This window comes from Manacus candei, unplaced genomic scaffold, assembly GCF_025592945.1.
Source record: "Manacus candei isolate 608988 ecotype Guabito, Panama unplaced genomic scaffold, ASM2559294v1 h1tg000015l, whole genome shotgun sequence".
In the NCBI taxonomy this organism is placed as follows: domain Eukaryota; kingdom Metazoa; phylum Chordata; class Aves; order Passeriformes; family Pipridae; genus Manacus; species Manacus candei.
In genome coordinates this window covers 398602-425839 of record NW_026138063.1, presented here as the reverse complement: position 1 = coordinate 425839, position 27238 = coordinate 398602, and the positions used below count along the sequence as shown (strand labels likewise).

The window sequence follows — 27238 nt, the reverse complement described above, 5'->3', positions numbered from 1 at the left end:
TTGTCCGAGCACAGCCGTGCGCGGGCCCCTCAGCCCCCGGGCTGCGACACGGGACAGCGGGGCCGCGGAGCGACGGGGAACCGGCCCGGGGGGCGGCGGGACCGGCGGCTCGCACAGGGACCCCCGGGAACCAGCGCGACAGCGCGGCCACACAGCCCCGGCCCCACAGCCCCGGCACACCATGGCTGCCCAGCCCCGCCCCACAGCCCCGCCCCACAGCCCCGGCACACCATGGCTGCCCAGCCCCGCCCCACAGCCCCGCCCCACCATGGCTGCCCGGCCCCGCCCCACAGCCCCACAGCACCGCCCCACAGCACCGCCCCACACACAGCCCCGCCCCACACACAGCTCCGCCCCACACACAGCACCGCCCCACAACCCTGCCCCACACACAGCACCGCCCCACACACAGCCCCGCCCCACACACAGCCCCGCCCCACAGACCCACAGCCCCGCCCCACACACAGCCCCGCCCCACAGTCCCAGTCCCACAGCGCCGTCCCGCGGCCCCGCGCGGGAGCTGCGGAAGGGCCGGTCTGTGCTCACCAAACCTCCAGGAGCGGAGCAAAGCAAACGAAGGTTTTCAAACAGCGTGAGTTCAACCTTTGCTTCATCTCTATTTCCTGCGGATTTACTGAAGGGTTTCTCCTTTCGGAGCAAGCGCCTCCGCAGCCCCCCTGAGGGGTGTGGGTGCCCCTCGCTCTCGGCACAGCCCCACGCCCTCACCCTCGGGGGGTGAGCGCGGGCCCTGCCCGGTCCCGGGAGGGTTGGGGTGCTGGGGACCATCCTCAGGCTCGGGGCCCCTCTGCTCCGGGCAGCGCATCTCTGACCACCTCAGAGAACCACGGGTCGAACATCTCTGTTCTGTTTCGCTCAAAAAATGGACAGGTACAGCGTTCCCTCCATAAAAGTTTTAACCAACTACTTACCTGAGGGACTCCTGTTCCGAGAAGTCCCCAAAATTGTCCCTTTCTACTTACTTTAACAGCATCCTCCTCGCGGTGCAGCCCTGGAGGGGAACACACGGAGCTCCTGCAGTACTTTGGTTTCTCCTCTGTGAGCCGGGCCCTCCTCGCACCAAGGACTCCCAGACGTGCTCCCAGCAGGCAGAGCACCCACCCACACCTGCCGGGAAGATCGTTTTGGTGTTACTTCAGCAAGAACTTTCTAATACACACACACTGAGCTGATCCTCACCGGGAAGGGCAGGCAGAGCTGTTTCCAGGACACGGACGTTTCTCTAAGATCTGAAGGCACGAAAACTTGCCGTTTCCAGTGTTGCTCCTGTTTCACCTCAGACATAAACCTGAGCAGAGTTAGACACACACAAGGCTCAGGTACTGAAGCAGAGGTTCACAGCAGTGAACCAGCAGGCCCAGGTGTTAATTTACAGCATCACTGCAAACCCAAACCCAAGAGGGCCACTGACAGCATCAGATGATGCTTCTCCTTGAAGAGAAGGCACCAGTCTGTTGCAAAAGAAGCAGTGGTAACCCTGGCACTGGTCTGTTAGGCAACATCAGAGAGACAGTTTCTCCATTTTCTCCAGAAAAAAAGGGCTACAGAATTTAGTTACATTGCAACAACATCTACAGCCAAAAACTTCAACAAAACTGCAGTTTAATTTCAGAAAATGTGTTAAAATATATATATATTTGTACATCAATTTGACACACTGCGTTAGTTTACACAAATGATGGTCTTCCTTGAAATTGTATTTATGAAATGTACATTTTTAATTTAAATACTCAGTATACACTGCACTTAATCTGCATGTTGCATTTATTAAATACATTAAAATCTGCAATGTAACAAAACGTTTTCTGCATACGAAATTCAAAACACCATTTTAAATGAACAAAAGATGGCTCACTTCATTTATTTGTTTTAACAACTAGTGCCTAGCACACTAGCTCAGCTCCACCAACACCAGCTGTTCTTTCTCTTTATTGACATTGTTCACAGACTAGTACATATTACACTAAGAGTGCTGGATAAAAACATGAGGTACGAAAGTGGTTCAAAGATTACAGGTCATGCAGATCATGCGAGACAGCAAAGAAAGTCGTGAATGAGAAAACACTAAATAAAAATACATAGAGAATGTGCATTATAAAATAAAAATAAAAAAAAAAAACACCAAACCTCAATTACACAGCTTTGCTTCTTTGGTTACAAAGTAGGTTGAACAATTTCACAGCTTTTTATTCCCACCCAAAAAACAAACCAAAAACGAAATGTCAAAAAGCAGAGGAATCGTGGCCCTTTCTCTCTATTAGAAAGTAGAAACAGAAATGAGCAAAGTTTTCTTCATCAAAATAGCCCATCACTTATTTATTATATCACAAGGACTGGTGACTACCTGTACAGATGCACTATGGTCTTCATACTTACACTCTATACAAAATTTACATTCAAGCTGGATCTTTACTACCGTAAATAAATACCAAAGGTCAACTGCCATTAGTGTTAGAAATATGCCAGGGTTCTTTGTTCAATTATTGCCTAGACATTGTATCTATTAACGCAATCCCATCTACCATTTTACCCATACAGACATTTATTAAAAAAAAATTTAAAAAGTTCTGTGACATTGTTCATGTACATTATGAAAATAGCAGCCCTGTAATAAATAAAACAAATAAATGAAACTAACGTAGGCAAATGTTACTTATATGAAAAGAACAGTGGCTCTGAAGAGGAATTGTTGCTCCTTACCAGACAGCAAGGCTCAAAGCAACCCAGGGGCGATGGGAACCTCGGAGAGCCACCCAAGCTCTGACAGCCCTCCCTCCCTCCCTCCCTCCACCCGGGGAGGATCCGGGCTCAGGGACTGCCCTGCAGCCTCTGCCCAGGCAGGGCCCGCGGGGCCAGGCCGGGGGTGATTGTCTAATACTGCAAAGGCCGAACACGGACAGCAGCGGCCGCGCTGGGGCTCACGCCGAGGACACGTTGGGCTGCGCCGGGGAGCTGCTGCTGGGGGGGCCCTGCTGGCTGGAGAGCTGGGACAGCTGATCGTTGTTGGACAGCGACTTCAACAGTGCGTTTTCTCGTTCAAGTAAAGAGTTTCTTTCCACTAATTCCTTTATTTGTTCCTTCAGGACTTCCACTTCTTCTCTCACTGCATACATCAAATGGCTTTTCACTAGATCCTGCAGAGAACAAGTGGACAGTTACACCAAGGGAAAGAACACTTCCCTTCACCCCAGCCCCAGAATTTACTGTTACTGCTTTCACTGCAGTAAGCCTGGAAAACCAAAGCACTCTCACTAAAAAATATATGAATAAATCAGCCTTCAAGCACAAACGACCCAGCCCTTTTGTTCCCTTGAAGTGGCCCTGACATCAAAAGCTGCATCCCAGCTCCTCAGAAGGAAAGCACCAGCTCTGAAGCTGTGACCTGGGGGTCGGGGTTTGCAGCATACAGGCCCTGCACTGAGGTGTGTGAGCACCAAGATATAAGAAAGCTTTTACATCAGGAGTAGCAAAAATCCAACAGCTGTAAGGGAAGCTCAGCAGTATGTTAAGGATGGCACACTTTACTCTTCTAGTAATGAACTGAAAACTAGTGATGAACTTGGCTAAAGCAACAGACTGAAATGCAGTATTTATTTTCATCACCCCTTTAAGTTCAATCAGCTTGTTCACAGCAATTTGTAAGAAAATTCACTGACTAACATTTCTGGGCCAACGGTAAAGGCAATCATGGTTTGTGGTCGTTCACAGATATACAGAAAATCCATTTTTCAAATGATGGTCTCAGTCTGACCCATGTGGAGGGTCACAGAAACACAACACAGCTGGAAACAGGCTCAGTGACGAACCACATTAATCCTATTAGAAACAACAACTTATATTTTACTTACCATTGCCTGTTCTATTTTGTTGTCAATGGCAACAACACTCGCACCAGATGCACTGTAAATACAAGGAGAAAACTGTGAGATTTACTGTATCACTCAGGTAAATCCACGCACCTGCAGGACTCCTGAAAGATGCTGTTGCTGGAAGGCCGAAGCTCAGAGTCAAGAATTGAGTGCACAATCACAGGAGTGTCCCATGTCCCCCTCCCAGCTGCCCAGTACAGCTGGAGCTCTTAAGAGATGCTGCTCCTTCAGTTTATACCTCCTCAGACTGTGCTTATGACACCCACAACCACAAAAATGTGTTAGAATAAACACTAAACTAACTAAATCAACTGCTTTGATTCCTGGCCTCATTTTCCAGCTTTCTTTACTGGGGAAAATGGGGATTCACAGATATTCCTGGGATCCTTACCTCTATGTTATTCCTGACAAACTCTTTTTATAAAGCAATGAAGTAAAAACCCTGTTATAATGGTTGTTCTCTGGTTTCACTCAAAGTCAACCTACCAGGTAAGAAGTTCCTGGCTCAGCCCTGCCTGTGCAGCCCATGGCAGCGGGAAGGTGAGACACAACTGGAGCCCTGACCCCGGGAGCACTTCCTCACTCCCAGAAATTCCCCATGGATCTCATCTGACAGCTGACAAACACACGGGTCACAGTTAGGGCCAGGCTGTTCCAGAGGCACACCAGTGCAGCACATCCAACAGCACATCACACAGTGAGGATGTGCATTTACTGTGCTGACAGGATCCTGAACTGCAGCTCTGAAGCCCGGGGGGCAGCAATCCAGGCCCGAATGTCTGGGGTCTGTTTCCAGGTCACACCGCAGGCACACGAGCCAGTCCCTCACGTGCAGCTCTGGAGTTGGGGTTCTGGTGGCCAGGGGTGTCCCTGCTCTCCCACAGCCTGGGATCCCTCTGTTTGGAGAGGAGCTGTAGATCTCCCAGGGTAGGCAGGGTACACCCCCTCCGTGTCGCCCTCCCATCCCGGTCCCAGGGGTCCCATTTCCTCACCAGCTCTGGTCTGACCCAGGACAGCAGTTCCTGTGACAGCCCCACCAGTGAGAGCTGCTGATAAGGGTCCCAGCCAGGGCCGTGGCTATCAGCAACACACAGCCACGTTTAAAAGAGTTAACACGGGGAAAATGCAAGGCTTGCAGTCCCGCTGGGAAACCTGCCTCTGGAATTACACAACACTCACCGAAACCCAGGCTTTTTACAAGTATGGCCAATGCTGCTGAGCACATTGTCACAGATGTGAAACAAGGCTCAGTTCTGAAGAACGACATTGCTCAGAAAAGCTCATTTTAACAGGTCCCACAGAACTGTCAGTACCAGCACTGAGCACACAGGAGCAGAGGGAATCAGCTTTGCAAACTGGGGGAGTAACAGCCTCTATTTCTACACTGAATCAAGCTTGTAACCCAAACCAAAAGTGCTGAACTCCCATTTCACAAGAAAATTTTTCCAGTCTCTTATTGTCTTCTAAGCCTCTTTCAAGCCCTATCTGTGGTAAACCTCCTCAGAATAAGAAGTATTTATAACCTGTGCTGAGGGAAGTATCCCCTTCCATCTTAAATTAACATGCTTCAAACTCATCTGGCAGCATCAGAAGTGTCTGTGTTCAAGAACCACGAAATCCCCAACAGCCTTTCATGGACACCACTCTATGGGTCAGGTGAAGCAGCTCTGAAGAGGTGACAAGAGGAAAATTAAAGTAAACACCACACATGGCAGTGGGATTTGCTGCTCCATCTTTGCAGCACCATCACACACCTTCTGTCAATACCTGTCTAGTTAAACTTGAGACTGGGACTTTATTTTTTAAATAATTACACCGCAAAATAGTTGAAAGGGATGGAAGAACAAAGTCTATTGCACCACTCCGAGTTAAGGCACTCGAGCAGCTCCATGAGAAAGACCAGCAGCCTTCCCTCAGTCTCCTGGAACACCCGTGGCACACTGCAGAGGCACCTCTCCTATGCTGTCCCTCGTGCCCCAGCTCCCCTCTGCCTGTTAGATGGGTGCAGCGTTCACCACGTGGGTGTAAAACCTGTCCCTCCCCACACTGTGATTGGAATGAGCCTGAGAAACCATTGCTCTTCCACCCATATCCCACACTTAGAGTGACACCAACAGTGCTGAAAGCCCTAAGCAGCTCATACACTACTGTTACTCATGTCAGAGTTCTTGCTGCCCTTATCCCCGGAGAATGTGCACTAAGATTGAAGTGCTGAGTTCGGATTCCAGCCCTACTCCCTGCTCCCTGCACCCATCCCAACTCCAGCAGGCAGAGACCCTCACCCAGGAGCAGCCCCATGCTGACGGAGCAGTGCCCAGTCCACCATCAGGATAAAATCACCTGACGTGTTCCAGGTCACTTTCTACAAGCAGATGAGAATTAGATTTTAGGGTAGCACATCTGCTACAAGATTCTGTCCTTTATTCATTTTACAGTGCTCCCCACTCACTCAGCCCCTGTGAGATGCTGAGCAGCAGAGCCCTCCAGAGCCAGCTACTCTCACAGGACACTCCAAATATAATGCTAAATCTTAAGATTTTGTACTTTTCACAAATTCTGAGCTCTTGATATTAAATCACTGTTTGCATAAAGTATTTTATCCCCTAGCTTCAGAATGAAATTTATAGATACAATCTAGTCCTTATGAAAAGGCCAGGAAAAAACCAAAGTATCTGTTAAATAAGTCTTTCTGGATAAGTGACAGGAGTGACACGTTCTGTGAGTGCACCATCCACTGCAGAGCCGATGCTCTGACTTGCAAACCCTGGAGTTAGAAGTGGAAAGACCCCATTCAGCTATTACAAAGAGACCAATTACTGATTGCTCCAGGAGCTACAGAAGTCTGACAATTATTGTCAAAGTTGAAAAAAATCCACATTAAGTAACACAGAACAGATTAAGAGGTGCATTAGGTATGTAATATTTTTTTTGTAACTGCAAACCCCCCACCCCACATTGAGCTTCTGCAGCCAACCAGGAACTGAACAGACACACTGTAATTCCAGGGAACAGTTTGGTTTGACTTAGACCTCTGAGTTAAGGACATGCCAATGAAGGTTCTGCCCAAAAAGACATTATATTGGTAAATCAAGTTCGTGTTGAAGCCCACTAAGTACAAGGCAAGATTTACAGTCAGCAAAACCATCCAAGACCCCCAAGTACAGTTTGTCATTGTAGAGATGGATAGTAAACCCAACACTTTTCTACATTACACACCAGGTAGCCAAAAGCCTATTTAGTCTGAAAAATTCTCATTTTGATGGTTTAAAAAAAAATATATGTGGTGCTTGCTTTACCTATTAAATTTTCTTTATCTCACCCCATGAGTTCTCTCACTCTTCCTGTTCTGGCAGGAGGTTGAGTGAGCAGCTTTGTGGGGCTCAGATGCCAGGGTTAAACCACAACAGCCCTTTTTGGCACCAAGTGTGGGGCTGGAAGGTTTCAAGATAAGGACAGATTTGCCTGGGATGTGCTAGACTGAATGGACAGCACAGCTGCTCCAGCCTGGCCACCCTGTGCTGGCCATGGGCTCTCTCCCCCGTGGCAGAGGCCATTGCCCGTTAGTGGCCACGTTTCACTTGGCTCTGCCACACTGCTCTTATCACCTCCCTGCCGGGCTGGGAGCGCTCGATAACGGCCACGTGCCTGTCCTGGCAGGTGCCCAGGGCAGCGCTGCCACGCTGGGCAGGCTGGAGCTCCAGCCCAAGGGACTGTCACCTGATGAGTGCACAGGGGAGCAGAGACTCACCTGGAGCCCACTGCCAGAGCAGGTGGGTGCCCAAAGGAGGCCATGACCCCACGGGAAGTCCATGTTGGAACAGGCTCCTAACGGGACCTGTGCCCCTGGAGAAAGGAGCTCAGGCTGGAGCAGGTTTGCTGGTAGGACCTGTGACCCCACAGAACCCACACTGGAGTTCCTGAAGGACTGACCCTGCAGAAGGGACCCACGTTGGAGCAGCTCATGAAGAACTGCAGCCCATGGGCAGGATCTCATGCTGGAGGCAGGGGAGACTGTGAGATTCCCCAGCAGTCTGTGGTGAAGACCACGATGAGGAAAGCTGCAGGACGCACCACACCACCTCTCCTGTCCCGAGTGACCACCGTGGGAGCCCAAAGTCAGACTAAACGATCACAACAGACATTTGTAGACAATTTATGGACATTTTGCAAGGGTGGTCAACAGACTAGGTCAACAGACTAGACTAGGTAACAGCATTTCACATTTAAATGAGATTGAAATCCTACAGTCTGGATGATGTAAACTAATTCTGAAGCTTTTCAGTCAATAACAAAAGCCATATTCCATATTCAGCTGTATTAATGATTATCTGCATACTACTGTCCCAAGGAATTTCTTAGCACTAAGTCACCCCCCAAAAGACTCACAGAATACAGGAGTTTTTTTGCCCTTTAGATACATAAAACCTATCACATTTTCCAGCTGATCCTGCAGAGCAGAGCACAGAGGGACACTGATGCTCTGTCCAACAGCCTCTGTAAGACAATTCCTCTGAAGCACCAGATGTGCTTTGGTTTAGGTTACAGTGGGAAAGGTGTTACACACCTTGGGGATGTCTGATGGATATCCCCAAGCCAAGCAACTGCTCCCAGCTCTTCCCATTCGCTGTTACTGCTTTCAATCAAATTATCAAACCACCTTTCCATAAGCAATGACAAGGTACCTCAAAAAGTTCCAACTCTTTTTGCTTGCAAGTGAGCTACAAACTAAAGCTGAGTGTTCATTTTTTCTTTCCCCTCATTGTTTACTCATTTATGAGCCACTGCAGCCACTGAACCAGCCACTCTTCATGTCTTACCACTGGTTGGGCTACTCAGTCCACTCAAAGAAATCGTTTCTGTTCTTGAAACAGGTAAGGCATGTTTAATTAGCCTCCATCCCATTAACAGACTCTACAATGCCAGCATCCCAATGCAATCACATATCCAGCCTGGAAAGAGTATCTGTGTGAGCATTGTAGATTTTCATTATTTTTCTTTGTCAAAGTCGTGTGAGAATGTGTGACAGTCTAAGGCAGTGAATTCGCCACCTCAGGAGTTTCCACACACATTTTATGAGTTAATTTATATTGTGAAGGTTTAATGCTTCACACACAAATCCAACAGAAACATAAATCCTACTGCTTTAAATTCAAGTTTACTGATAAGGGCTGTATTTTAGGCAGACCCACTAAAGCTGCTATGGCACTATTACTGTGCAAAGACAACCCAGGCCCAGAAGAGTGACCCAGACTCATGTGAAGATGTCAAGCAGCCACTATTCCCCTTCCCAAACCACATCAGTTGAGAAGACCAACCCATGAGACCTGAGCCCTTAGCAACACCTACGTGAGCACTGTGCAGGCAAACATTCCTGCCAGTGTGTCAGTAACAACCAGCATCTCCCTAACACTTACTGATTTCAGTGCCACCAGCACTCTTCCTGCCATGGCGTGTTGGTGAAAAACAAACCCAGCTCTATTCACTGCAGCAATTCAGCACTCTCTTGCTCTCTACTGCAGTAGCATGTAGTAGCTCTGCTGGCTTCAGCTGGTCCCGAGAGATGGCTGCTCATAGGAGAATAATCCATATTTGTTAGGAAAAAACCACTGGAATTACACAGGAAGATTTTCTGTTTACACCGAAGCCTCCTAACTCAAGCCCCTGAGGTTCACAAACTACTTCTGAAGGAGCTGCAAAGTGTAATGAGAGTCCAGTGCCAGCAGGCTCACGGTCCTGGTGCTCCGCAGTGTGCCAACCCCCACATCTTGTGGTGGGCAAACAAAGGGATTATGAGGAAATCACACAAGCTTATTGTTTTCACAGCAGAGGTTTTTCCTTCTCAAACCAGAGATCCCAAAAAGAAAGCCCCAAACCACGTTACTGTTACCCAGCTCCCAGAGGGAGCACAGACTCCCCCGTGCCCGGGGCCATCCCACCCATGCTGAGCTCACCCAGCCACAACCACGGGCACTGCTCATGGATGCCCTCAGCACACCCTCCACCAGCTTTTACCACAAGTTTATAGTTGAAAACTTCTCAGTTTCAGTCATCCAGCAGAGCAAAGCTGCCTAACATGACCTTAAAATCCATTAACTGGGGTATAAATGCAAAACCTGCTAAACCCTGTCAAAGACTTCGGAATTTGAACAGATTATAAGTTTAAAACTTGCATCAATCCTGATGAATTTGATTCTATGTTCTCACAAATACTTATTTTTACCACAAAATGTTCACCAGCAAAGATGCAATACTATTTTAAAGGCAGCCATTTACATTCTTCTACGTGAATTTGATGTTTTTCTATATCCCACACTTCCAGCACTTGCTTCAGGCACCATACACAAACCTCGATTTGTGAAGTCTCAATCTTATTCACTATTTGATTTTAGGATTTTTTGAATCAGCTTCCTCATCTTAAGACTTATTTTGAGATATGAAAATAGAGAAACAGCTAAAAGCTAGACCACAAAGCGAGCTTTTGGTCTACAAACCAAACGTGTATTCTAAGCCCTGAAGTTTATTTCAGTGAAATAACAAAGTCCTTGAAACCTAAATACCAGCTCTGTCCCATAAATACAGAAAAGTGGCATCATCCAGAGCTTATAGCAAAAACATAGATTTGTCCAAGTTTCTGCTGGAAAAGGAAGACATGCTTTGAAACTGAGCTTAATGCCAGCACTATAAAACGATTTTAAAAAGAGCAGGATACATCAGCATTACTTATAACCTTCAGCATTGTGCAGTATACAAACTGTTGCCAAGCAAACTATGAAAGGATTCAGTTAAGCTGTGCACGTTGAGAAGCCTCTCAAGTCAAATACAGCCAGTACAGTGATGAAATGGTTATCAATACTTCAACAGCCAAACAAAATTTTACATTCTACACAGCTTGTTAAGCACAAGTTTGTGACAAGCCAGAGCATCACAAGGCATGAAGTCACTAGGACTTCAACTTAATGCTAACAAAAAAACTCCTTCAAAATCAATAAAGTGCAGGAAAGAAACAGTTTGCAGCTACTGACAAATTAGTAATGCACCTCTGCAAGTCCCATCCACGCCAGATAAGACTGTTGCACTTCACTGCAGTTTCTCATCATCAGTTCAATGCTAACTTTGGAGATTTACTTCATCCTTGTCACAGTTCACCTGTGTCCCCCATCCAGTTTTACTTCAGCAAAATGAAAGTAAGCCAGAAAGCTTCCTTTCCTGGTTTTAAGATAGAAGTATCTTAGTTTTGACAAAATTGTGTTTAAATGTAATATTTTCACAACTTGATTTCTGATACAGGACTTAGTGCCAAAAAGTTTCCTTTTTTGGAAAAGGAAGCTGTAAACATTTTGGTGAAGGTCAGCTAGGAGCTGACTAGCATTAAACTCTGAGCTTACACATCATGCATGATACATGCATAATGGAAGGAGGAAGAAAAAAAGTCATGTCGTATCTTAGAGTTATTTAGCTGCGTGTTTCAGAACAAACACTCCACTTCCACGACTGCTTTCGCCTCTTCAAGCCGCAGAAGCCCAAGGTGAAGTTTTGAACACAAGCAGCAGTTCTGTGCAAACACAAACCACGAGGAACTTGCATAGAGCGAAGCAGTTCATGCATACTCAGCACGTATGCATTCCATACTCAAGCATCCATACCTATCCCAGGAGGCCTTTGGCTCGTGTAACTTGTTGAAATGGAACGCTTGGTAGAATGCAGTTGACGGATTCCTATGAGATCCAAGAATCAGACAGACATATTGAAAATGGGTACGTAATAAAAATACCAAGTCTCCTAATTCAACCTGCATTGCAAAGTGAATTACCTTGTTAGGTTAAACTAATGCCTGAAAGGCCCTACTGTTTCTATGGGTTTGCATTAAGGACATACAAATCCAAAAAAAAATAGTAATTCTCTCAGGCTATTTCAAGCTGCTCCTGTACAAAGATGACTGTAAAGCCATTAATGAAATGTCTCCTGTCCTGCTGGCAATCCTGCATAGGTATAAGCTGTGCACCGCCCTAATGCCAAACATACCTAAATCCAAAAGACACCCTTCACATTTTTGGTATGTCCCAAACTGTCTCTGCACACAGTACCCAGTGTTTCCATCCAGCTTAACCCCCTGCTTTATACTCAACAGATGAGTCCTGTAAGGGCACCTGGAAGTGGGAGCTCAATATGCAACATTCAAGCTATGACAGATGACGTTACAACTGACAACCAGAGCGGTGAGAAGTGAAAAGTGGAAGGTAAACTATCACTCACCCTGTACACAGCTGTCAGTCACCTTCCCACCTCCCCTCCCGAGGTGCAGCAGGGCTGATGGAGGCCCCTGGCCAAGCACTCCCCCAGAGCTCTCCCACAGCTCCATCACCCTGCTGAGCACCGCACACGAAGCCACCTCGGCCGCCAAGGCCCCGGGGCAGCCCCACATCCACCCCACACAGGGCAGCCCCACATCCACCCCACACAGGGCAGCCCCACATCCACCCCACACAGGGCAGCCCCACATCCACCCCACACAGGGCAGCCCCACATCCACCCCACACAGGGCACCTACACCAAGAGTGCTACTGCAAGATCTTAGTTCTCCAAAATCTCATCTGAACACTTGTTGTAAACAAGACACTGGATGAAGCACAGTCAAAGCTCTGCTGCCAAGGGCTGCAGCTGAGCATTGTACTCAAGCTTAGAAACTCCTTTCCTCAAACAGCTCATCCTCGTGCGGGTACAGCTATGTCAACCCTAGAGAAGGATGCAACAGCATTGCTGAAAAATCTTTGGAAAAGTAAGTATGAGCTCAAATTCCTTTCAGAGCCAGTTTTTAAACCAAAAGTTTATATCAACATTAGAAGCACAGGTACCCATCTCTTCCCTAAGTTTATGGTAAGAATACTTAAAACTTGTCTTCAAGTTACTTAATTATTTCAATTTAAGTACAATCACCGTATAGTTAAAATAACAGAACAAAAGAAATTTAGAAAAAAAATAAATCACAGAAGCAGCACCATAACAAAACACTATCAGAAGTAATTGGATCCCCATGGCAGGTGTACACTAAAAACCTTGCAAGGATAATGGTATTTGTGCATCAGCAATGATCAGGAAGTGTCTGAGTTCTAAATGTCTGTCACTCCTTTTCCCACCTTCACCACTGTACCCTTCAAAAAAAAAAAATCCACGTGAGCCTGGAATTTAGCTTAAAACCTGCTACAGAAGTTGCTTTATCCAAGCTGATAAATACCATGCTCTTATGCTGGTACTACTCACATTTTCCTAGGAAGCACTGCACACCTGAGTGACAACTAAATACAACTAATTATAGGAAGAGCAACACAATAGCTAAAGGACATTTGTGTAATAGAAGGACTTAACACAGGGAAAGCAATTGCCATCTGTGCATCAAGAGAGCATTCCTTAGCTGAGGGGAAGGCCCAGGCTCTTCTCTCTAATGCAGCTGCCTGTCAGGAGTACGTAGAGTCTCTTCCTCAGAAAGTGACTGTAAATAGAAAGTCATTTAACTTCCAAGACAAATTTACTTGCAGCATATAAAGCCCTGTTGCTATTGTTAGGTATAAAAAGTGGTTTATAACGACATGGCATGTATTCCATATGGTCTATTTGTATACTGATACCCTTCATGCTCTATATTTTTGTACTATTCTTAAGCAAGCATCTGAAAAGATACAGAAAAGTTTTTCTTGTTAGATTCTTATTTGTATCCCCTGCTATTGAAATTGCTTTTGCATTACTTCAGACAATTAAAAGAATCTTTTCTACTCCACAGCTATATTTTAACAACATATTAATGGGAGTGTGTGTACCTGAACAGGAAAAGCAAACCCACAGAGGCAGCATAAATGATACCTCACTTGCAGGTCTGAACTAATACAACTGAGTTTCAGATTGTTGAGGCATCTACTTCTAACCACAACAAACAGCAAAAGGCTGGAGAATGCCTAAAAACACCTCTCAGTTTGCAGAAACAATTGAGGACACGGCTGGCAGGAGCAGCACAACCCAGCCTGCTGCTGCTGGGCCACAGCAACAAGTCCTGCTGACACTGAATGCAGGGACAGCCTGGAGCACAAGAGCAGATTGTCCAGGTCTCCTCCCTGGACAGACCAGGCCCGAGGTCAAGGCTCAGCCTCAGTCCTTGGCAGAGTGGCAGTGGAGCCAAGAGCCAGTCAGGAAAGGGATGTCCCTGATGCTGGTCCAGAGATGAGCACCCACCTCCCCTTCCACAGGAGGTACCCCAGCACTCCTCTGTCTCTGCTGAGACAGAACAGGTATCCCCAAGGGTAGAGGGGCTTGATTCCAGTCCCAAACTACAACAGACAACTAGTCTAGCACGCTTGAACATTCAAACTGCATCTCCAGGGGCCAAAGAGGTCTCCAAGTCTCTATAAACAAATCCTACAACACATATTGAATTTATTTTCTTTAAAAGTTCACGAACACCAATATTCACAACTTACTTCCATGTTATAGTTTCTAACAACAGTTTTCATGCAACAGATATTTGATCTAATTTTAAAGGATGAGAACTGAATGCCTGAAATGTAAGTTGTCCCTTTAAAAGGGAAGTCTAAACCACATCCCAAGTATCCCCTCATATTTGGAAGTGTATCCTCCCACTGCCATTCATCAGGATGATCTGCCAAATACAAACGTTATCCTCAAGAGTTCTGTTTGCTAGAAACCATGCCCATCAGAGCTGGCAAATCGTCACGTATACAGATAAATGCCTTTTAGTTTAAATAATGATACTGGCTTTGGAAGAGCAGGGTATCAGCCTGACACACAGAGGCTGCTGCACAGATGCCTTTTTCCCAGCTCCTGCCTCTAAAAGGAATAGTAACGTTGTTCACAAACAAGTTTCAGTCTGCAGGCTGCTGACCAACCTCAGCAACTGAGTGCAAGAACACATGAAAAATATCACTTCTTTCCTCCAAGGCAGCGAAATAAAGCAATCATACTGGACCACCTCGGATAGTTCTCTATCAATATCACTGACTTATTTTCATTAGGTTTGAGAACAGGAATGACCCAGAAGATTCAAAAGGCTGTCTTTGAAGAAGACAAAAACAACAGGTCAGACAATCTCTGCTCAATACCTCCGAGGAAAACCAAAGCAAAGCAGAAGCACCTATTTATTATTACCTAGACAGCAGCAAGCAGATGCAGATGGCCTTTCAAAAGCTCACATCAGCCAGAAATTCCTTCTGAGAACAATTAACAGGCCTCATATAGAAAAACACAGAGGATGTGATCATGTTATAAAGTGAGTAGAGTTTTTAATGCCATCTTGCATAACATTTTTGTAGGTAAGAGCGTGGCTCATACAAAGAGGATGCACCGTTGGTAACTACTCTGTGCATGTGGCTCACCAAATTTAAGATTAGAAAGTATCAGTAAGACATCCATTATTCTCACGTTCCTGCTCCTAGAAGTAAGGTCACTGATCGTACAGTGATGCATCAATAGGACTGGGAAGTCAACAGCAAGCTCCAGCTCTCAGCCTCTGCACAGAGCTACAGGAGCCAGGCATCAGGCCTGAAAAAAACCTGTTCTCCAGCCACCTTAATCAAAGGAAACACATTAATGTGTAACTCTGTGCACCTACGTTAGTGCTACAGAGCCAGAAGTGAACCAAACACTTGGAGAAAGAAGTGATTCAAAGATACCCTGAAGAGGAAGTCAGCAAACAGACACATTTAGCTTTTTTGTAACATGAGTATTACTGTTGAACAGGCAAGAGACCTGATGGTAAGATAAGCACACAGGCTGAGCTCAAGAGAACTGTCAGCATACATGGATGTGTCTGTGCACTAAAGACAACAGATGAATTCCTCCTTAATGTCTAAAATTTATAAAAGATTGGATGTACCTTTACCCATAAGCACTTCAGACCCAAGGTAGTTTTCAGTTCTGTGTTTCAGTGCTCCCCAATAAAAGGCTATTCACTAGGATACTGGCTATGACCTACAGCTGGTCTCCAAATCACAAACCTTGACAGGGTTTATCTGGGATCTGGGCAAGGGATTTGATGATCACTTGATCACAGCTTATCAGGGAACACCCAGCACAGTTCATGGCATTTTGAGATGATGTTTACACTAGTAACAGAATTCCTTCTCCAGCCCTCTCCTTTTAAATGACTTTATTTTTATCACCTTCTATTTAAAGCAGCTGCAACTTTGAATCAGCTTTCTTTCATAAGACTCAATCTACAAAACAATAACTGGAGCACAAAGCTTTGCAGAAGAAAACTGACAGGGACTAAATGTGGGGGAGTTGATGTGGAATTAAGGAAATAATATCTCAAGCTCTGAAGTTATATGTTTAATTGAATATTCTGTTCATACCATTCCTTAAAGCTGTTAAACTTGCAATACATATTCAGAAAAAACAGCAAGAATTCAAAGCTTTAACATTCAGTTTTAGGTACATTCTAGCTAGAGGTGGCAGGAAAGGCTGACTCAATTAACAGCCTGCATGACAGTTTTTGGGACAGCAGCTCTCAAACATCACAATGGACTTTAAAGGAGTTCACAGGTTACTACAAAATTAAAATATTGTAACAGTGCAGAGAAAGCACACTGCATGGATCTGATCTTCACTGGAACAATCAAGAGCAGCAGCCTATACTTTCTTCACCTTGCTCTCTCAAAAAGAGGATTTCAGCAAATAATCTCTTGCAGTGACTAGAAGGCTCTAAGGAGAAGGAAATGGAGATGACTGTCTCAAATGCACAGGGTACAAAGTTTGGCAGAGACATTTCACTGATCACTTGCCTGTTGAGATCCTGGCATCAGCCTTCCCCTGCTCTAGGGGCTTGGATCTTTAAAAATGACACCAGTAACATTTTTCAACCCCTATGAATGCTATTACCTGATTTATGCAACTATCTGTTTTTAATAAAGATAAGTAATATAAAAATAATAAAAAATGCTTCATTATTACCTGTGTTAGGTAATAAATCATTCACTATTTCTAAGAGAGCTTTGCTGAAAAGTTTAAATAGTGAATTCCAGTATGACTATTTGACACAAATCACAGAAGGAACAATACAAGTGCTTATCTTCTAAATCTCTTCATGCTTCTGATTTCAACAGCTGCAGCTCAAAACTCTGGGGTCCAGTTCTCTTGGGTCCCTGAGATTGGTCCCCAAGCCTCAGGAGCACTGCAGACAACCCAGTAATCACAAGGGCTCTGAGGTTTGCCAAGATTCACAGGTGACCCCTTCCATCCTCTATATGCTGTCTTCCCACCTTCCAAAGCCAGACTTAGTGCACTCCTGCCCCAGCCAGGTACCCATCACTCTCATGCTCCAGAGTGCTGATTAACACCCTCCTGCTAATGAAGCATAGCTGTTCAGGGAGGCCGAACTTTAATTACGTCACCTTACAGACTGTGTGAGGACTAATCTGAGAGCTTCTGTTCTCAAATCAAAACACATAACACGTGTAAAATTTCTCGTGCTAATGACTCGTCTTTGCACTGGGTGAAGTCAGCCTTCAGTTCTTGGAGGGAGGATACAGGACAAAGTAGTTCACGTGATGCACAGCCTGGCTTCAAGGCAAATAAGTACAGCAGATCACATTTTCAGAGAGCAACATCAATAGATTACAAGCTGATAACGGCAAAGTGTTTGCCTGACCCAGTAAGGGATTTTTGCTTCTATTAAGTAGCTTTCAAGAAAAGCCACAGAAAGGTTCATCAATATTATACATGTTTGGACAAATCAAGACAAGTAAAAAAAAAAACAAAACCAAACGGAAAGAGTTATATTTTCAATAACTTCCACGTTCTCAACACTTTGAACTTCATCTCACATGGGATGGAGCCCTTCAGCATCTCCTGTGATTTGCCAGTGAACATCATTGTGCCACATTACTCTCCTCAAAGTGATCCCATTCAAGAGAGCAAGCCCTCAGTGCTCTTACCCAGCAGACCCTGATACACTGGGTCAAAGGAGGAAACAAAACAGTAAACTCAGTCTTTCTAAATTAAAAAGATCCACACTTGCTAGTACTGCATTATAGATCAAAAAAATCTGTGAAAACTCTTAAAAGTATTGACTTTTACACAACTTGGCTGGTAAAGAAAAGGCATTTATTCGTATGTATGAACATGTTATTGTAGAGGATCAGGTTCCTGCTGCCTGCACAGCCCACAAAGCCAGATTTCCTCAAACCCAGTGATGAAGGAAAAGTTGCTTGTAATTACTGGTGAATGTGGCCCTGCATAGTGGAACAGCTGGCTTGAGTACTCATCCTCAAATAAAACAGCCCCAAAATGAGATTTCCTCCCCCCCTGCCCCAAGTTGCAGGTACAGCACTTTCAGCTTTTAGGTTATCTATAAATACAAGTGGTTCCTGTTTTTTGACAATAAAACATTTTAGTATCTGTGGGGAAAAAATGAGTGGATAAAATAGATTCAAGCAGACTCAAGACAAACCCCACCTGTCCTACTCCTGTGACAATGGTCAAGAATGCATCTATGAGCAAACATCTTAAATTACACACTTGGCTTTACAAAAAGACATCAGACCCTAGGCCATGTGTGGCATGGTTTATTACAGAGTATATTATAAATCTGTCTGCCTTCCCACACAATTTACAAGTTCTTTACCACTCAAGTTTCAGGCCAGCCTGCACTGTCAGCCAGCAGGCTTACAGAAACAGTATTTTTAAAAAGACATTTGTAGGATTGGTCAAGGAATTTATGGGCCTTGCACCCACTGAAGTGTTCTACATAGGAGACACTCCCAGGAGTTCTCATCTACACCCCTACAGAAATAGCTGAAGTAACTCAACAGAGAAGCAAGCAGGGGTTTTTAACATTCATTTTTGACCACCACATCTTCCAATAAACCAGACAAGTTAAACTTGCTTGAGGTGGCTACAAAAGCTTCAGAAACTTCACTGAAACCAGTATCTCATTTCTTATCCAACCTACACTTCTCCACTGCAACTTCACCCCCCCCACACTCATCCCCTCCCAGAGGAATGGCTCAGGACTCTGCCCTCGCTCAGAGGGGCTGAGTGGTATCCTGGGCTGCACAAGGCAAAGTCCGGCAGGTCCAGGGAGGGGGTCCCTCCCCTCTCTGAGGCCACACCTGCAGGGCTGTGCCCAGACCCCTCTCCAGTTTGTAACCTTTAATGAGCACCAGGCAAACACACCAGCTGTCAGTGTGACAGACAGCTGACACCTCTCCACAGCACTAATTAGTACTTCCACCTTCTCTCTGCACTGACAAAAACACTCCAGCAAGCTGTCACAACACAAATGCATCCCTCCCAGCTTCAAAAGGAGAACAGACATACAAAGAAAACCTCTTGGAATAATTGTGTTTTGCAGGACAAAAAGAACTGAGACAAGCATCCAGCTGTCCTTCATGTGGCCAAGTAACTCGCCTGCCCTGCCTGAGTAAAAACGCATTATCCCATAAGGCAAAGATTTACTGGCACTCACTATGCATTTGTATTTATGAAGTGTGAAGTTTAAAGGTGAAAGATTTTTCAAGATGGAGAATGAAGATACAACCTCACACTGCATTTCAAGTGACTTCTTATGTGTAGAGAACCTTCTCAGAAGACAGGGGCTTTAGCAGTTACTATAAATACTTCTATCTTTGCACTTTGTCAAATATAGGAATAAAAGCAGACACCTGTGCCTGACAATCTAGATTTATTGACTAGAACCAAACCAGCTGTACTTTGGCAGGAGTCTCACAGAAGTTTCTTATGGAGTCTTTGCTGACACACAAAAGCACAAGCAAGGTCTCAATTTTTCCTGAGCAACAGACACTGCTAATCGCCAGCTTTAAAACTGAAAAATTAATATATAGCCTCAACATGCAAGAGGCTGGAACTCAAATATCCAGCACAGTAACAGGGAACAACTCCTCTTTACGTCACCTGAAGTCATAAAAGATTATCAGCACTTTACATGAAATCATAGCCTCAGAGAACTTTCAGCCCTTCCGAGTTCAAGAGCAGTTGAGTCCTGCCTGCTCAAAACACCCAAATACTTGAGAATTCAACTTTTAAGAAGAAGCTTAAAATAGCTTCCATAAAACATATGCTGTTATTTCTGCCATGCAACAAATATGTATTCAACATTCAGAAATCAGCTATGGAACATTTGCACTCTTCTGTAGGGGAGCAGGAAAAAATTAACCCCCAGCAGCTGAGCAGAACACCTGGGAGTCCAAGGTCCAGGGAACTGCTTGTGTCAGGGCTGGCCATCACAGTCTTTGAAACAAACTGAACAGTGTCCCCATTTCCTCCTTTCAATAACTCTCTCATCTGAAACACTTTGTCTCATTAATTCTAAGATTGTACTGACTCCTCCTTAACAAAGGCATTTGAATGTTTAAGCTGGGAAACAGCACTGTCAAATGAGCAACAGCAGTTCTGTTTAGATATCTTGCACCACTCCAAAACTGACTGCACAGCAGGACAGGCTTTCCATTACCCAGAAACTGGTGTGGTGCTGCAGTTACCTTTGGTAATTTTTGTTATAGAAAATACAGCAAGAACTGAACACAACTAGCTGGAGTTTGTTTGCATGAACCATCATTTGCTGCCATCAACTGAGTCTCAGCTCAACTGGTTTTCAAACTGAGCTGTAGCTCTGGCTGTCAAACCGAAGGCACTCCTGGCTCTGGAGCATGTCTGTCCAGGTTCATTCTCATCTGCTCCTACACACACTCGCAAACACAGGCCTCCAGGAGGAGAGCTGAGAACAAGTCTGCAGATGCAGGAGAGCTCAAACCCTTTCTAGGCTTATGAGCAAGGTGAAGAAAGGGACAATACTCAATACCAATGCAATTCAAGGTACTGGTATGTCTTTGCAGAATACTTGTTTTCCTGAAGGAGCACAACAGAATATGCATCTAGGGCAACACCTAAGTGATCGTGTGCCCGCTTTTGTCCTTATAGGATGAAGATGGTCTTAAGCCTGCAGTTCTACCAACAGTTAGTGCTCCATGCAAATACATGATTTAGCTGAGCTGGGAGACAGCCCTGCACAATCAGGTTCTCAACAACTCAGCTGCTGTAGTTGACAGTTCACAATTGCAGCCATTCATTAGCGTTCCTGGAATACGGCCGGAACAGCTCAAGCCAGTCAGTTATCTCTGGAAAATGATCTATACTCTGCTCTTTTTCCAACAGCCCTAGTAATATTTTGCCCCAAAAGTCTGCCAAACATGTAGGAGGTTTGAACAAGCTTTTTCAGTAACATTCTTTTAACAGAGGCAACATATTTCTTTTCCCCCAAGAGCCAAAATAAAGTTATTAAGCCAGCTGAAATATTCTGCTTGTCAGCTACAAATCTGTGTATACACGGGCAGAAAGGTGAGTAGAGAACCTGACACACACTGATCCCAAAATCCTCACAGGTGATCTAACTGCCCTCCCTCCAAAATCATTAGTCCAGCTGCTCAAGTCCAGCAAATGAAGAGTCGGGGCAATTTTGAGATCCAGTTCTACTTGTGTCTTTTCAGTATTTGTCAGGCTCCCTTTCAAAGTGGACTGCAATACCCACATCTGCCTCAGTAACAGTACTACTTCGCCCATCCTTGAATAGTGCTGCAGTTTATACCACTTGCATCCACATTTAGAGAGGAAAACTGTTATGTTGTAGATATTCCATAACGTCCCACACAACAAATTTCTCTTTTTAAGAGCTTAGCAATTTGGACACATCAACTGAAAAACCAGCTTTGCTTTTCAAGGAAGGTATGACATGCCAAAGGCTTTTTTCTCCTTTTTCTTTTTTTTTTCATTCTTTTGGATTGCCTACCTACCTACCCCCTCTTCCCTTCCAGGTAAGATAGCTCGATTAATTGATTCTTCATTATTCATCAGGTCAATGCAAAAAACCACAGTTTTGTCCAGACTGCTGTCAAAGCGTACTGGACTATGGGAACAGGAAATTAAAAAGTCTTCAGGCAATGGCTTGGAAGAAAGTCATTCTACATCTATAAACACACAGTTCTATCTATCTATTTATCTGGCTACGTATCCTTACACCTCCACTCCTAACTACCCTAGATGTAGTTTGATTTAAAACAGCAAACCATAAGACGGGAATAATACAAAAGACCTTTTTCAGAAATATGTGAACCAACCAGCTTTTTACCTCAGCCCTGTCTCACCCTCACTGTATTCCTGACATGCTGCTTTCAAAGAATTTCCATCTTAACTATGCTACCTTTAGAACAGTTCCTCCTCATATTCAGAATGGTGAAGGACTTTCTAGATAAATTCAGGATATTGAGAGCTATACACTATTCCTTGATGAGTCACTGTGATAGAAGATCACTACAGGAGCATGATCTATACAAGTTTGTCAAGCTTCAAGAACATGCAAGTATTTAAATATAATTGAAGGTGTCGGAAGAAATGCAGATACCTGCCTACACACTGACCCCCCTTCCTGGGGACATTGCACATTAACAGCAAGAGAAAAATGCTTTCTACAGACTTCTAGCTCCCATGACCACCAAGTAACCTCTCCAAACTAAGCCGAGCGTTAACTTCCTGGACCTGCCGGCACAAACCATGACTCATGATGTATCAGCTCCCTTTGCACCCTACTAGCCTTATCAGTGTCAACCCCCAGCCTATTAATGACATTTGAAGGTCTTCATTAACTATTTCACCACTGATTGCAGTAGAAAAAGTAGCTGGGCAAAGCCCATGGGAGCAGTGGTAAACCTTAAATAGCTGGAAAGAGGAAAAAAGCAGGAGCAAGAAGAGAACGGCAGACAAGCAGGAGACACTTTTACAGTAAAACCTTCTCACAGAGTAAAGCACACAAAAACCAAGCAATAAAACAGCCTTAACAAGCTGCTAGGCTTTTATTCTCACCTTTCTTTGTCTGAAACTAGTAGAAGTCAGGCTACTGGTTGAGGGGAGCAAAGAATAAACTTGGATCTACTGGCTCTGTAGAGATCTCTGACGTTGTATGAGGTCTAGGCCTATTTAAGGTCAGCCTTCACAGCTTACCAGGGTCACTACTGAAGAAAGCCATTCCCATCTGGGAGAGACTCTCACAGCACAGGTGTGCTCCTGGTTTCCTGAGCACCCAGCACGCTGCACAGTTTTATCACCCAGTGCAGAAGGTGACAAACGAGACGTGTGTGCTCCTCCTCTGATAACCACAGGCTCATTTCCCTACTGAACACCACAGCCTGTCAAAAAGAGCAAGCTGCCTTCAGAGCCCATTTCCATTTCTTACTCGTGGTTCTCACGGTGAAGTGTCTGCAAGAGTCTCTTTAGAAATGAACAGCAAGTGAAGCACTGCTGCAAGCTGGCAAGTTCAAAGACTAAACTAGGAAAACAGCTTTAAAAATCACTGTTTGGATAAGAGCACCAAGAACTGCCTCACTAGAGTGCAACACAAAGTTAGCAGCCCCCAGTTTGAGTAAGTAGGGCAAGTTTTTCCTTACTGTTACATAAAAGCAATTCACTTGTCACAGATAATCATGTTCGTTACTACAATTTATATTAAGTGTTAGAAGCTATGCAAAACAAACGCAAAATGCATTCCTTTCTTTCTGACTCCTTAATCAACAGAATGATTAAGCACCAGACGAATCATCTTCTGATAAAACACTGAGCTATGAAAAGAACCCACCAGCTCGAAATCTAACCTTATTTGCACAAGGCAGTTTGTCATCCGGGTCAGCAATCCTCTTAAGGTAGGCAAACTGTGAGGAAATTTTAACTGTTTCCCTTTTTCTTGTCAGTCCTTTACCGCTTTAATCAGAACAAGCACAGCTCTCCAAACCATGGCTTTTCCCTGCAGAAAGGCATCACCAGTTACTCTTAAGACACAGCAGCAGCCAAAGCTCCAGTGAGCACAGGCCTGCACTAAATCTGCAGCCTGAACTCACCAAACACTCACTTTGAGGTGCCCTCTCCATCCTCTGCACCCCAACCCCACAGACACAGCTGCTTTACTAAAACATGCTCCGAGCCACACTGACTGTGTTATCTGGAAAGTCTGGTGCTGTCCCCAGATGAGGAAAGGCTAACAGGGAAATTCACCACAAGACCTGCTCATAATGGCCTAACTCCCATCTTTAAAAATACAAACACAAATAACCCACGTGTATTTCCTTCCTCCAAACTGCAGCAACCCCAACAGTAAATGTCAATGACGTTCATTCAGTGCTCAAACACTGCTTTCCCTCAAAGTCTTCTCTCAAAGAAGTCAATTAAGCAACTTTGGCCACGACCCTTCAGAGCAGTCTGACACATCTATGGGAATAGCAGCCACACACTGGATCCCTCTCTCAGGCCTTCTGATGAGTCTGCCCACACCACACACCTCTGTTACAACTCACAGTTCCAAATTACTTTCCAGGAGAGAAAACTCACTGTAAGGTTGTACTTCCCACCATGTCCACATCTTCGCCCAAGTGGTGTCTGTTTTCTCAATACAAAGGACCATTCTCTGTAGAGCTTTCACTGTGTAAGGATATCCACACAAATCCATACCCAGGAGCAAGTACTTTCCTTACTGATACTATAAAAAGCCAACTCCACAGGGGGATAAAAATAAAGAATGTGTGTTAAAAGCCCCAAGCTTCCCAAGATGCCTCCCCTGATGGCCCTTGGGCAGCACCACACAGATTTAACAGCACTGCAGTACAGTGGTGTTGATAAACCCACTTTAACCCAGCTGTCATTGGAGTGTTTTATGATGCATTCAGAGGAAAGAACAGCCCTCCTCGTATCTCGAGTCACTGGCTGCAGAAAGACAGCTTTCAGTCTTTGATTCTGAACAGTTCATATTATTTGTGCATTAAGCAGCTTTCAGGCTACTTTCTGCCCCGTTTTGTGCAAAAAGTAATTGCACTCACACCCTAAGAAGAATAAGTACAAGAAGAATAAGTACACTACTTGCCTAAATACTTCACTGTGGTTTGTGCTCTTAAAACTTCAGCGTGACTTTCTGAAAATATGAATTTACATAAAGCATTTGCTAATAACTCAAAAGTTGTTTCCGCCCCCCCAAAAGCCCAGTTATTTTTTAAGGTATTATAAAATAACGCATACCTGTCTTCATCACCATCAACAGGAATGGATATGCCAAACACAGAGCTAGCAAGACTGTTGATAGGAGTACTTGCAGGTAACTGAAGAGGATTTGCTAGAGTGTCTGGAATGGGAGGCTTCACAAGAGGTTTATTTTCAGCTATAAGAGAAAGGGGTGGCTGAGGTAGGGGTTCTGATTTTCTTCTAGTATCATCAATCTGGCCTACTACAGACTGGGCCTGGGTCTGAAACTGTCCAAGGTTTGCCTGAGGCAGACTGGCGGGTGCGCTGGGCGCGCCTTGCATCATCGAGTGTCCCACGTGCTGGGGCTGGACCGCGCCGGTGCTTCTGCTGGCAGAAGGGTGGCTCGTCAGCTGGGACTGCACCAGGGTAACAGGGACGTTTGGCATAGTGACAGAAGCAGTGGTGGACACACTAGGCACACTTGTACCGGGCACAACCGCAGGCACGCTCTGAACTCCAGGGACCACAGCATGGGGAGCACCAGGCATTCCTGACACTTGACTGCTTCCCCCCATTGGATGCTGAGTCACAGATTTCTGTTGCACAACCCCTGGTTGTCCAAGGCCCGGCTGTGGGACGGCAGGTTGACTAGCCTGTGCCTGGCCACTCTGCAGCAACCCCGACCCCTGGCCGACTGCTTCACCGGGCTGTGCTGACACCCCCATCACTGGTGCTCCCACAGGCGAGGGGTTTTGGCCCATCACCTGCCCCACAGGCAGGCTGGAGGCCACAGTACTTGGAGCAGAACCTGTAGTAGCCTGCTGAACAGCTCCTTGAGACTGCATAATTGTCACATGCTGCATGTATTCGGCCTGCCCAGGAGGCTGCGTCGGCAGTAGGTGCACTGGTGGAATCTGGGACTGAGAATAAGCAAATTGTTGAGGCTGAGTCACTGGTATGCTTGCCTGCTGCACCTGCTGCTGGGCCACAGGAACGCTCGGTTGCCCTACTGTCACATTTGGAGGTGCCATGCCTTTCCCGTTGGGTCCAGCCTGTGCAACACCCTGTGGATTTACCTGTGGCTGCGGTTGCTGTGGCACCATCATTTGCTGACTTGCTCCCGAAGCCCCAGAAAACGCGGGCTGAGCAGTACTCTGAGGCATGGCCCCACCTACGGGCTGTTGCGGCTGCTGTGGTTGCCCAATGACAAAACTAGGTTGCTGTAGAGAGGACTGGTTCATTTTCTCTGTCTGGAGCAGCTGTGACACAGCAGCCAGGGAACTGTCAGCTATAGAATCGGGGCCATGGGCTGATGCTGGCACAGCCGAGACCACAACAGAACCTCCTGTGGCACCGAGGCCACTGTCCCTCTCTTGAGCAGCCTGCTCAAAGGTGCTGCTGTGCCTAATGCAATCTCCAGTCCTGCCCAGAACACCACCATCGGAGTCCCGGTCATAGTACTCCATACACGTCCATCGGCCTCGCCTGTAGGGCTCCCCAGTACCGTGGTCCAGCTTGATCACCCTGAAGCGGGAGCTGCATGCAGCAGCCGCCGTCTGAGACATGGTGCCAGGGGCGGCGGGCGCAGAGGGCCCCGTGGAGGGCAGGACGGCCTGAGCACTGCTGCCTCCCCCCACGGCAGTGCCAGAGGCAGCAGCTGGCAGGGGCACGGCAGAGCTCTTGGGCACAGCCCCCCCGTTGGGGGCTACAGCCAGCCCAGCAGCAGCCACAGCCAGCTGCCCGTCCAAAAGGGGATTGGGAGAGACGCTGCTGGGAGTTTCGGCCTCACCCACGTTGTTGAGAGTCTCTTCGGAGGAGCTGCGCTCACAAACGTCCTCAGGGCCGTAGTCGGTGGCTCGGGAAACATCAAAGATTTCAGAGGACACGTCCTCGGTGCGGGACTCGTCCGGGTCGTCCAGGCTCTCGGTGTCCTCGGTGATGCTGCTGGCCACCTGCGCCGTGGTCACGCTGGTGATCTGGAAGCAGCTCTTCTTCTTGGCCGGCATCTTGGACATGTTTCCTCCGCGGGGAGGGGCTCGGCGGCCGCGGCGAAGCGAGCGCAGCGCCGGGCGGGCTGTCACGGCGTGCGGGCCGGGCCCCCAGCGCTACCGCACATCCTCCGGCGGCTTCCTGCGGCGGGCGGGGGGCGGCGGGGCTCCTCCTCTTCCTCCCCGTCCGCAGCCCTCTTCCCGCGGCCGGGCCTCTCCTCCTCCTCCTCTTCGCCGCCGCTCCGAGCGCCCCGCGGCTTCCTGCGGGCCCGCGGCCCGCCCCGCGCCAGGGGCCCCGCGCCGGCCGGGCGCGGCCCAGGCGGCCCCGTCCCCCCCCCCCTCCGCTGA

At 46.4% G+C, this 27238-nt stretch overlaps 1 protein-coding gene and 2 long non-coding RNA genes across 4 annotated transcripts; 2 read left to right on the top strand and 1 right to left on the bottom strand.

Annotated features, from left to right (window-relative positions):
- Nucleotides 1-441: 441 nt before the first annotated feature.
- On the top strand, nt 442-2179 carry LOC127468262 (uncharacterized). The gene is made up of 2 exons (XR_007903515.1): nt 442-592; nt 989-2179. It is a non-coding gene; the product is annotated as an uncharacterized LOC127468262 (long non-coding RNA).
- TSC22D2 (TSC22 domain family member 2) lies at nt 1920-27238 on the bottom strand. Of its 2 annotated transcripts, XM_051781248.1 has the most exons (4): nt 24960-27238; nt 11531-11602; nt 3867-3918; nt 1920-3152 (listed from the first exon to the last, which is right to left on the bottom strand). In XM_051781248.1, the coding sequence occupies exons 1-4, from the start codon at nt 26915-26917 to the stop codon at nt 2937-2939; spliced, it is 2298 nt and encodes a 765-aa protein (XP_051637208.1). In that variant the 5' UTR covers nt 26918-27238; the 3' UTR covers nt 1920-2936. The 2 variants fall into 2 exon arrangements, with proteins under 2 accessions (XP_051637208.1, XP_051637209.1); XM_051781249.1 differs by lacking the exon at nt 11531-11602 and having other exon boundaries at nt 24960-27236.
- On the top strand, nt 11560-14117 carry LOC127468261 (uncharacterized). Its single transcript, XR_007903514.1, has 4 exons — nt 11560-11641; nt 12016-12124; nt 12589-12663; nt 13663-14117. It is a non-coding gene; the product is annotated as an uncharacterized LOC127468261 (long non-coding RNA).

Coding starts and splice junctions, on each gene's coding strand:
- TSC22D2 (XM_051781248.1), bottom strand. CDS start 26,917: ATGTCCAAGATGCCGGCCAAGAAGAAGAGCTGCTTCCAGATCACCAGC. Junction 3,919..11,530: donor CCAAAGGCCTCCTGGGATAG/GTATGGATGCTT, acceptor TTGTATTTACAG/TGCATCTGGTGCGAGTGTTG. Junction 3,153..3,866: donor ACAAAATAGAACAGGCAATG/GTAAGTAAAATA, acceptor TGTTCTCTGCAG/GATCTAGTGAAAAGCCATTT.